This window comes from Otolemur garnettii, unplaced genomic scaffold, assembly GCF_000181295.1.
Source record: "Otolemur garnettii isolate 467f Iridium unplaced genomic scaffold, OtoGar3 scaffold00003, whole genome shotgun sequence".
NCBI lineage: Eukaryota > Metazoa > Chordata > Mammalia > Primates > Galagidae > Otolemur > Otolemur garnettii.
This window is the reverse complement of record NW_003852398.1, coordinates 325979-338680: the sequence shown is the minus strand read 5'-3', so window position 1 is coordinate 338680 and position 12702 is coordinate 325979. Positions and strand designations below refer to the sequence as shown.

Here is a 12702-nt window from a genome sequence, read left to right as displayed (position 1 = left end):
AAAAAAAAAAAAGAACCTATTTGTTGAATAGAGGCAAATGGAATTAAAGATGGAGAGAAACATCATCTGAGCTCCTAGATTCAGTCCAGCCTAACCCCTAACCAGAGTTCCCAATATTATGCAAACTAACTTCTTTTTTGTTGTTAAGGTTACTAGAATTGTATTTCCAATCCTTGCATCCAAAAGAGTCCTATATACTACGTGAAATAAAAACACAAATAATTCTTTTAGAGTTGGAAAAAACTTTGCCCCATTTAATCCACATAAACTAGAGTTATATTCGTCATTATCCAACTGCTCACACCACAACCACACTGAATGGCTTGCTCCTTTCCTGTATACCTCCACATTTTTCTATTTGTGTGATTTTAGCCTACTGTTTCCCTTACGTTAACGTCCTTCCCTCTCAATCTCTGAACACATTTCCTCTGAAACACCACAGGATTTTTATTTCAATGTCCCTTTGTAGTTTTGACCTTGCATTGTAGTTATTCATGTGCACATCTTATCTACCCAAATGAACTGTAATTTCAGTGAGATCGGGACCTGTGTTTGATTTGTGTATCTCTCCACAGGTCAGTCTGTCCCCCAGATCCATGTTATTTCTATTCAAACCTATGCTATTTCACAGCTGTTAATACTGAACTAGTTAGGAACCAAGAGCAATAAACTTAATGTAATCATCCTGGATATAACAAAACCACATTAATACAAGTGAGAAGAGTGAATGGGGTACAAATTACATTCAAATAGGCAAATACAGGTACATAAAACAGAAAGAAAGTCCAACTTTATCTAAGATATAAGTTTTACTCAATTATTTTTGCTGAGTCATCCAAGTAAAGCCTATTCTAGGTCTCTGTCCTTCTCTATTAGCTCTCAGGCATATTTATATAAAGGATCCCTACGTCCCCCACCCAACAACCATTATTTTTCCAGGAGATATCCCTGAAGAAAAAAAATCTACTCCTGGTTGTACTCTGACTCTAAGCTGCAAGACCAAAAGACCCAAAGTGTATACAGTTAATACCTTCAGCTTCCCTAATTCTCTTATGATCTGTTTCTCACTAACTTATTCTTACCCCTTTTACTGTTAATGTCTTATGCCTTGCATTTCATCTTTCCCTTTGTTCTACCTAGCTGATGCCTTATCCTTTGTGTATTAGCACAGAGAAACGTGGAGTCAGAAAGACAATACAGGACAGGACGGTCAATAATAACAGCAGCTACCATTTATTGAATATCTATTACATGACAAACACAGTGGTAGATACTTTATAGGTATCCATGATTCTCCTGATGATCCTGATACTGTCAGACTAATTTTTTTTGTTTTTTTAGACAGAGTCTCAAGCTGTTGCCCTGGGTGGCATGCTGTAGCATCACAACTCAGCAACCTCAAACTCTTGGGCTTAAGTGATTCTCTTGCCTCCACCTCCCAAGTAGCTGGGACTACAGGCACCCGCCACAATGCCTGGCTATTTTGTTGTTGTTGCCATTGTGGTTTAACAGGCCAGGGCTGGGTTAGAGCCTGCCAGCCTCAGTGTATGTGGCCAGCACCCTACCCTGTGAGCTACAGGTGCTGCCCCTGTCAGACTAATTTTACAAGTAAGGAAACTAAACCTGAAAGAAACTGAGGTAACTTGTTAAACATTATCAAATTAGCAAATATTACAGCTGATTTAAGTTCAGATCTGCCTAATTTCAAAATCTGTTTCTCCCACTCTATCATATTGCCAAAAAAAAAAAAAAAAAAAGGTTGACTCTGTTCTTTCACAGCATTGACCCTTATTCCTCACCCAATTATCTATGCAAAAGGCAACCAAGGTGATCCTTTGGTTAATACTAATGCTTTGTTCAAATTTCTCCAATAGTTCCTCTCTTTTTCAGAGGAAAAGCCAAAGTTCTTATTCTGGTCTAAGTAAGAGTCCTGTGATCTTTCTCTTCATCTCCTCTTGTTTCAACATTTGTCTCTCTTATGCTAATCCAGCCCCACGCAAGCTTGTTCACATCTCAAGAGTTTTTGCATTAACTGTTCCCTCTACTCGTAACACTCTTTCCTCCACACCTCAAAATCTTCTTAGCTTATTCCCTCTGCTATGTGGTGTAGGGACTGTTTCCCTTGCTTCCTTTAGGTTCCTGCTCAAATATATCTCAATGGGATCTTCCTTGACCACTTACTTTAAATTGCAACCTCCTGATCTCTGTACTCCCTAGCCCCTTCTTCTTTATTTTTTTCTCTAAAATATCATTTGACATATTGCACACATTTTTTTTTTGTTTGCCTCCCACTACTAGAATATAAGCTTCAAGAGAACAGGACTTATGAATAGTCTCTCCAATTTCTCATAGTTCTGAACAGATAGCCATGTAATTGAGCAACAGACTGAACCAACTTAACTAGAATATGGTGTTATAATCAAATTAAACTTACAGCAAAGTTAATGAGACACATATTTAATGATATGCATAATTGTTATTGTGCTGCATGGTAACTAGGCATAAATAGTAGATACTTCATGTAAATGACTCTAATTACTATTTCTTTTACACAATCAAACCAAGCATGTCTAGGTTCAGCTTCAGGGGGGAAAACAGGAAAGAATAGAAAACTAGGTATTAACTCTGGGAGGTAAGTCCTTTCTTATTCCATCCCTGGGGCACTAGGCTAATGGTTTCCCAGTCTCGGTTACATGTCTTTAAGAAGAGTAACTCCTCTTTCCCACTAGAAAATGCTTCCAGGGGAGAGGGGAGGGAAAGGGGAGGGGAGAATGGGTGGAGGGAGGCGGATTGGAGGGATCACTTCTGTGGTTTATCTTACAAGGGTACAAGTGAATCTTTTTAAGAGTAGAATATGAACGTTTTAACACAATAAGAAAATGACATGAAGGCTATGTTAACCAGTTTGATGGGAGTGTTTCGGCTTGTGTGTGAAAATACCACACTGTACCCCAGAAGTGCATTAATGTACATAGTTACCATTCAATAAAAATAATAATAATAATAATAATAAAAAGAAAAGAAAAGAAAAGGCTTCCTTTTAGTGAAGATTAAAAAATTAGGCTGGGAGCCTAGACCTGTCTCCAGCCATAACTCTTAAGGGGAGCCAGAACAATCAATAACTTCTATTTCTGTCAAGGAAAACAAGAGGCAGGCAGGCTGATGGGAGCAAGTAGAGATCAAACTTACTGAGCACCTACCATATGCCAAGCACACTAGAAGGTGTTTCACATAATTCCTCTATTTCCCCAATCCACTTATAATCCCTGAACTCTGTTCCCAGAAAAGTAGAGAGGCAGAGAGTGGTATGGTTCCAGCAAGAACTCCCTGTAGGAGACTCTCTCATGGGGCCTGAAGTATCAACACAGAGGGTGATTTAGGTTAGAAAACTAACTACTACTAGAAAGATGAAAAGGAAGCTATTGTGTAATAACTATTTCTTTGCTTCCTATATTATCTAAACACATAGTAACGTAAAGGCCTCCCTATCTTCCTATGAGTTTATCCAAAACCTTCAAAGCCTAGGCTAAGCCTACCTTCCCTAGGATATCATCCCTATTTACTGCTCAGCTCTCCTCTCTCACATTGTACTATCAGGGACATTTACTTACGTACACGTTCACCGTGTATCATCTTGTAATTAATTTCCTTTTTTTGGGAGACAGGCTCTCACTCTGCTGCCCCAGGAACTGCCGTGGAGTCAGCCTAGCTCACAGCAACCGCAAACTCCTGGGCTCAAGTGATCCTCTTGCCTCAGCCTTCCAAGTAGCTGGGACTACAGATGCCTACCACAATGCCTGGCTAATTTTTTCTATTTTTCTTTACTAGAGAGAGGGTCTTGCTCTTGTTTAGGTTGGTCTCGAATTCCTCCTCTGACCTTGGCCTTCCAAGCAAGAGAACTAGGATTATAGACCTGAACAACCAGGCTCAGTCAATTAATTTCTTTCCTTTTTTTTTTGGAGACAGAGTCTCACTCTATTCCCCCAGGCTAAAGTGCCATGGTGTTAGCCTAGCTCACAGCAACCTCAAACTCCTGGGTTTAAGCTATCCTCCTGGCTCAGCCTTCCAAGAAACTGAGACTGCAGGTGCCCACCATGATGCCCAGCTAATTTTTCTACTTTTTAGTAGAGATGGGGTCTCGTTCTTACTCAGGTCAGTCTCGAACTCCCTGACTGTAAACAACGCACGCACCTTGGCGTCCCAGAGTGCTAGGATTATAGGTGTGAGCCATCACACTTGGCCTATTAAATTAAGTACATGTTTTATTCCCTAGTGGGAATGTAAGATTCTGATGGCAGAAATCTTGTCTTAAACTTCTTCAGTAAGTCTCATAAGGCCTAGCACCATGTAAAAAGTGTTCCACAAAATGTAATGAATTAAAGGTAAATAGAAAGTAATTTGTGGTAAAAAAGAATCAAATTTCTCACTCTAGGTAGACAAGTTTGCATTAGAAAGAAGGATGAGGCAGGAGAATCACCTAAGCCCAAGGAGTTGGAGGTTGCTGTGAGCTGTGACCCCATATCACTCTACTGAGGGTTAATAAGTGAAACGCTGTTTCAAAAAAAAAAAAAGGATGTAGTATAATTATGCACCACATTAACAACATTTTGGACAATGATGGTCCCATAAAATCTGTTACACCAAAAAAAAAAATCTGTAATACCATATTACAGATTTTCTGTATTTAGATATGTTTAGATACATAACACTTAAAACTGCCTATCAGTACAATAATATGGTGAATGACCTGGTTCTGGTGAAGTAAGTCTACATCTGGTTTAAGAAAATACAAAAACAAATCCAATCCAATTTCAATAGTAAGCATTTGGGGCTCTGAGTTGGTGGCTTTCCCCACCACACTTCAATAAGGAAGAACAAGCTTTAAAGCAAGTATCATGTAGCTGAAAGACATCTAACATTGTTGTTTGGTGGGCCTGGGCTGGATTTGAACCCGCCACCTTAGGTGTATGTGGCTGGCGCCTTAGCCACTTGAGCCACAGGCGCCGAGCCGACAATCTTAACTTATAAAATACTTCATTATTATACAATTTCAGATTTAAATATATCTAAGTTATGGGTAATCAAGTAGCACTGAGAAAGACACTGCAACATTTTCAATTACCTAAGGTTTACATTCAGTATATTGGACCACACAAAACTATGCTGACACTATTATATTTAGAGTTTAAAATCATAAGACAGAAAGGCCAAATCAGAAGTATTTCAAGGGCTATGACTCACAAGATTTTCTTGATCAATATATCATACTGCACCAAAATTATGGCTTTTGGTATACTCTTAAGAGAGATAAACCAGTAGCTCCAGGGTAACTCAGCAGAGACATGTAGGACATGAATGTAAAATAGGTATATTTTTCTGTTGCTGTTTTTAGGTAGCATTTCTATTAAAAAGAAAAAAAAACATAAGGAACTTATTTTGAATGTAAAATGGGCAATTCTAGAATTTAGTTCCTCAAGTTTCACAGGCGTCTCAATATTCCTATGTTGAAATGCAAAGTCTATTGCCTATTGCTGACTTTTAGCCTACCTATAGCAAAGAACAAGTTAGTTGAAACATTAAAAAATGAAAGATTTGGCTTGGTGCCTATGGCTCAAGTGGCTAAGGCGCCAGCCACATACACCTAAGGTGGCAGGTTCGAATCCAGCCAGGGCCCAATGACGGCTACAACCAAAAAATAGCTGGGCATTGTGGCGGGTGCATGTGGTCCCAGCTACTTGGGAGGCTGAGGCAGGAGACTCGCTTGAGCCCAGGAGTTGGAGGCTGCTGTGAGCTGTGATGCCATAGCACTCTACCCAGGGGGATAGCTTGAGGCTCTGTCTCAAAAAAAAAAAAAAAAGAAAAGAAAGAAAGATTTTGGGCGATGCCTGTGGCTCAGTGAGTAGGGCACCAGCTCTATGTACTGAGGGTGGGCCCAAACTGCAACAAAAAAAATAGCTGGGTGTTGTGGTAGGCACCTGTAGTCCCAGCTACTCAGGAGGCTGAGGCAAGAGAATTGCCTAAGCCCAGGAGTTGGAGTTTGCTGTGATGCCACAACACTCTACCAAGGGCAACAAAGTGAGACTCTATCTCTAAAAAAAAAAAAACCAAAGATTTCATTTCAAACAAGATAATATACCTGGCAAAATAATAAAGAACAGGAAAATACTAGAAAATTAACTAGATACAAAACCCCAAAACAACAGTTTAACTTTAACTCTGAAGAATAGCTGTTTGTTTTTCCATGCACTGTATTTTCTGGACTACAAAACCACCATACCAAAAAGAGTTAAGAATTTGGTTGGCCTAAGGAGTCTTTACCTGTATCTTGCTCCATCAAACCATTGCAGTACATGGCATGTCGCTCAATCTTTGTAGGTGGGAAGCCCTGGTCACAGAGTGGGCAGGATACTTGGGTACTGGTTGAGAAGGCAGAAACAGATATTTCCTTCCTGGCATCTTCCTTGTTACCAACCTGAAGAACATGACAAACAGCAACTGTTAACAGACTTAGTTTATAAAGCATCTTTTCCCCCAAAGAACTGCAAGAGCTTCCATATCATATTTAACTTATGTTCAAAGAGACAATACCATTTGGTTTACCAAATTCAGAACTAAAGATTGAGGGATGCTATTAATAGATTTAATACTTCTTTAGTGCCTGACAAGTATGTTCTAAGCACTCTGCATGTGTTACTCATTTAACCCTCACAATCTTCCGAAGATATAACATAATGTTTAACAGATGAGAAAAGTGTTGTCCAAAACAGTGAAGCAAGAGGATCACTTGAGCCCTTAAGTTTGAGGTTGAACATCCATTGCACTCCAACTATGGCAACAGAACAGAACCCTATCTCAAAAAGAACATAAGTCTGTGCTTAGACACATAAAGCATAAGACCTATTTTGTTTTATTTGTGACTTCTGGGATTGAAAGAGGAAACCAAGACCCAAATATTTAAGAAGGCTCAATGATGTCATTAGTTAAAACAATCAATTATGCTGAAGTCACTCATAAACCTTATCTCTCTTATTCCTCTCAGTGTTTCATAGTTATCCTTTCTCCTACAGTTGCCAGGGTCTCTTAGAGGCAGTTTTATTTTACCTGTACGGGTCAGTCAGAGCCAAGAACTCTGTAGTGATTAATTCAACGTATGTGTGAGCACTGCAGCACTACTGCCTAATGCTTCAAAGGACAGCATGTTCTATCCAATCAATGTTACACTGTCTCACATAGCTACTGTTTCCATTTAAGAACAAGGAACACTTGGGCCAACATTATGCCTTATTACTAGGGGTCAGAGGAGAGGTGTGGAGAAACCTCTTATGATACAAGAATAAAACAGGACCAAAGCACAATGGGTAATTTGACTTCTGAGTCAATTTGGGTTATGGTTTTCTTTTTTGGGAGGGTGGGAGGTGGGGGTGTTTAGGCTATCTCTAAGATCTACTGCTTGTGTAGATTCCAGCAGAGATAGAAACAGGCCATCTAAATACCAAGCCAAAGTCAAGCATAAAACTGTCATCAAATGTCCTGTTTTCAACACACCTGCCTTTTATTAAAAAGCACGTATCATAAAAGAAAAAAAAATAAAAAGGCAAAAAAGGAACTATTCAGAGTTTGAATTTTTATAGTACACCAGGCTCTGCAAGTATTTTCCATACCCACTGCTCACAACAACCCAACTAGACAGAGAAGGGAAAACTGAGGCTTAGAAAGGAAAAGTAACCTATTGATCACAAAGTAAGTGAACCTAGGTTCAATCAAAGCCAAGCCTGTTTGGCATCAAAACCTTCAGTGGGCTCTGCACCTGTGGCTCAAGTGTCTAAGGCACCAGCTACATACACCTGAGGTGGAGGGTTCAAATCCAGCCCAGACCTGCCAAACAACAATGATGGCTGCAACCAAAAAATAGCCAGGCGTTGTGGCAGGCACCTGTAGTCCCAGCTACTTGGGAAGCAGAGGCAGGAGAATCACTTGAGCCCAGGAGTTGGAGGTTGCTGTGAGCTGTGATGCCACAGCACTCTACCCAGGGTGACAGCTTGAGGCTGTCTCAAAAAAAAAAAGAAATCTTCAGTGATTCCATTCTACCATGTTGTGGAAGAAGTAAAAAGCCTCTCCTTAGTTTCTGGAAGCTGATCCTGCCAGGTATTAGGAGACTGTCTGGTTCCATTTTCATCTCTAAGAGCCACTGGGGAGAGTCAGGTTAAGTCTGGAAGTTGTAGGTCCTATTTATTCCAAGTTTAGTCCACTGAGCTTCTCACAAATCCAGGTTTCCCTGCTCATAACTCTTACACAAAAAAGTTATAAAGCTTGAAAAATAGCAAGCTATTTGAGTAGAAGGAGGAAAATCAATATCCCTCCGAATCTGCAAGTCTTGAATTACTAAAAGTAGTGGTGAATGAGCAGTTAGTTGGCATTCTGAAGTTCACTAAACACAGAAATATCATATGACACAAATGTCACTGGTGCTCACACCATACTCCCTTGTATCTGTCTTTTTGCTTACCAGAACCTTTTGGGCAGGAAATGTGTTTTTCTTATTATCACCAGCTCTATAAAATGCAGAGAATGAACTTTCAACTATTAATGTATTCAAGAAGGAGTAGTCTATTATTGTCTTACTGTGAATATAAGACTACTTCTAAGAACTGTTCATAGGTTCAGAAGGTTTCTCAATGTTTTTATGTTAAAATATTTTTTCCCAACACCATTAAAAAGATCTATTTAAACATGAACTACTATGGAGGAAATTGAAGGGGAAAAAATATAAGCAAAGCAGCTTTTATTAGGACAATGCAATCAGGGATTTGGTCTCTACAGAACTTCTACTTCTTTTTAAATACTATATACTTATTTCTCAAAAGAAGTACGTGGACACTGACTCTTGATGTCTTAAAGGGCTGGTCCTTGCCTTGAGACTTCAAAAAAACCTCAGAGAAATAAACCCAATGAAAATAAAAGCATATCCTACAAATCACTAAATCCTCCCCCATCCAGTTATGTATAGTTATATATAGTTTAGAAAGCTTTCTATTTAGATCTTTCCCCTCTTACCATAGGACTATTAATAGTTTACTTAAAAATTTAAAGGCTAAACTAGCTTTATGATTTGGAATTACTTCTATTAACTCTTCCTGAGAACGGAATATCTATCTGAGACTCCAACTAAGGAAAATCTCAGGCAAGATATTCAGAAAACTTGAAAAATCCAAGGAAACCTGACTACTATAGGAAATCAAATCAAGAGGGAACTATAATTCTACCATAGGTATTCCAAATACCTCAAAATACTATTGAGCGAGTCTATCATTAATAAGCTAATATAACTTAAGAGATACATTACAAAGCAGTACAATAATAACTGCTTCCCACTTGCACACCTCTACTTGTGATAATTCTCTGGTACATATTTTATATTCTATATCTAGTTTAATCTACAGAGCAACCCAGTAAAATAGGTATTTCTGCCCCCATTTTACATTTGAAGAACTAAAATTCAGAAAAACATTCCTCTTCTGTACTTTCCTAATGCCCTAGGAATCTACCATTACATTCGTCAGACCACATTATTTATCTGTTTATGTGTCTGTCTTTTTGCTTACCGGGACCCTTTGGGCAGAAACTCTTTTTCTTATTTATTTTTGCATCCTAAGAGTCTAAAACAATGACTAGCACAAAAGTATACAAACTAAATATCTGCCTCATAAACAAAACAATTTGCCCAACATCATGAAGTAGTGGGGTTAAGATTCAAAGTCATGTCCTTTAATTTCAATTCTCAAGTTACTTGCACCACACTAACCACCTTTCAATAAATAAGACGTTTTATAATAAATGACCCTATATACAAATTCCAAGGGCAAGAGTCCATACCCTTTTTGATACTATCTTTATGCAAATAAAATATTCAATTCTGTCTTTCTAATAAGTGATTACTTATTAGTGATTACTATTATTATCACTTTATTATAATTAGTGATTACTAATATTATTATCACTTATTAGTATAATTAGTGATTACTCAATGACTCAAAAACTACAGCATCACTAACTTCTTCTAATGGAAACTTCTAAGACCATTTAGGGACGTCCACAGATATCAGCAAATAACAAGACTAAAAAGAAGACATTCATTGTAAGAAATGCTGTATAATTCCATCTATTTGATGTACAGTAGTGCAGACATCTCCCCTATAAATTTTAAATAGGGTTCATGCTCTTTGACAACTCCCCCCAAAATAAGTCTCCTTTGCAGTCATGGATGGGTAACAAATCAGACTTGAATAACTAACTAAAGGCTTATAGGGCTTCTTCTGTATGTTAAGATGACTATGTTAATAATACTGTTTCCTCCCTAAGAAAAGAACCCAGAAATCATTTTGACATTATCTACCAGGATCTGTCCTCAGTCACTCTACTGCAGGAGTCATCTTTCCTACCACCACTGGCATTAGGAAATCTTGGTCTGTCAGTTGTGACAGATCAGGTTCCAGAGAACCAGGCAGTGTGCATGATTCGTGAAAGCAGAATTTCTAACCAGTTACATGCAATATAGAGACTAAGGAGGGAATCTAACTTCTACTACAAAAACTGTTTTAAAAAAAAACAGAGTATAAAAAGGAATAAGAGAATTAAACTTTGGCTGGGCATGTTGGCTCATGCCCATAATACTAACACTCTAGGAAGCCTAAGTGGGATAATCACTTGAGCTCAAGAGTTCAAGACCAGCCTGAGCAAGAGTAAGACTCTGTCTTAAAAAAAAAAAAATGAAAGAAAGAAAAGAAAAAGAGAATTAAGCTTTTTAAAAAGCGCACAGGGTAAGACAGTACACACAAATGTAACCAAAATCTTCATTTTGACAGAAAAATTCATTAACAGGCTACTTTTCACAGCAACAAATTAAAGATTTTAAATTCTTTAAAAGAATTCTGGGTAGTTTAATTGTTTTATTGGGCTCAACATGAAAAATACACACTGAGAATTTTTTTTTTTTTTTTGAGACAGAATCTCAAGCTGTCACCCTTGGTAGAGTGTTGTGGCATCGTAGCTCACAGCAACCTCCAACTTGGGCTCGAGTGATCCTCTTGTCTCAGTTTTTTCTATTTTTAGTAGAGATGGGGTCTCACTTTTGCTCAGGCTGGTCTCAAACTTGTGAGCTCAAGCTATCTATCTGCCTTGGCCTCCCAGAGTGCTAGGATTATAGGCGTGAGCCACACACCTGGCCCACGAGTATGAACTTGTTATCAATCAGCTTTATGGTTATCTCTAGATATGTGAAGGTATGAAACGTAATGATGCATAGAGATCTGCTTACTTTATGATGCAGTTATCTTTATTTTGTATTTTTGATCACATCTATAATCAGGGCTGAAAGATATGTTCACATCAAAATATAGTAATTTTTTTTCAGGATTGTTCATCTCTGTTCCTTACTGGCATATAATGGAAAATGCCCTAGAACTTTAGGTTCAGACCTGTATTCAAATTCTAGTTTCACCATTTATAGCAGTATGAGTTAAGCACATTACTTCAATATGCTAAGCCTCAGTTTCCCCATCTATAACAGAAATGACAATGCATATAAAAGTACTCAAGAAATTGTTACTGTTATTTTTAGAAACAGTGATGAATCAATATTAACTCAATTTCTCCCTGAAGTAAGTGTTCCAAAGGCTAAAATCCTCTGCCACCTAAATCTTTTCAGCCAATGTCAATAATGCATCAGAGAGAGGACAACCAGAAGAAAGAAACCACTGAGAAAAATTATAGGAGAGAGCATTCACCTCCTTATCTGTCGTTATTATTCTTACTTCATCTGAGGTCTCTCTGCTACCTGGAGAGACTTCTCTTTCAAGGTCAAGAATTTCAGAGGAACTTAGCTGTGTCTCTATAATTACAAAAAAGAAAAATCTCATTAATTTTCATCTGTGTTTTCATTGTTAAAGAAACAAACACACCTATTTTCCCTACAGGGGCGTCCAACCTTTTTTCTTTTTTTTTTTTTTTTTTTTTTTGAGAGAGAGTTTCATTATGTCACCCTTAGTAGAGTGCTGTAATGTCACAGCTCACAGCAACCTCAAACTCTTGGGCTCAAGCGATTCTCTTGCCTCAGCCTCCCAAGTGCTGGGACTATAGGCACCTGCCACAACACCCAGCTATTTTCTGTTGCAGTTGTCACTGTTGTTTATCTGGCCCAGGCCAGGTTCGAACCCACCACCCTTGGTGTATGTGGGCTAGTGCCATAACCACTGTGCCATGGGCGCCAAGCCGCCAACCATTTTTCTTTTCTGCTGCTCATTGGAAGAAAAATTGTTGTCTTAGATCACATATTAAATATACAAATACAATGGCTTGATGCCTGTACAGTGGTTACAGCGCCGGCCACACACAACCAGGCTTGTGGGTTTCAAACCCAACCTGGGCCAGCTAAACAATGACAACTGCAACAAAAAAACAGCCAGGCATTGTGGGGGGCACCTGTAGTCTCAGCTACTTGGGAGGCTGAGGCAAGAGAATCGCTTAAGCCCAATATCGCAATATCGTGTTTCCCTGAAAATAAGACCTACCCAAAAAATAAGCCCTAGCAGGATTTCTATGCATTTGTTAAATATAAGCCCTACCCTGATAATAAGACCTAGTGATGATGGCTCGGCGCCTATAGCTCAACCGGCTAAGGCGCCAGCCACGTACACCTAAGGTGGC

General features: G+C 38.7%; 1 protein-coding gene across 1 annotated transcript in view; it reads right to left on the bottom strand.

The window, feature by feature from the left end:
* The window catches only part of UIMC1 (ubiquitin interaction motif containing 1), a 155553-nt gene that overhangs the window by 45096 nt on the left and 97755 nt on the right, over positions 1-12702 (bottom strand). Inside the window, exons 10-11 of the mRNA XM_023515092.1 lie at positions 11811-11887; positions 6319-6472 (exon numbers count right to left, since the gene is read on the bottom strand). Of these exons, the coding sequence (XP_023370860.1) occupies positions 6319-6472; positions 11811-11887 (231 nt within the window). The remainder of the gene's footprint in view (positions 1-6318; positions 6473-11810; positions 11888-12702) is intronic.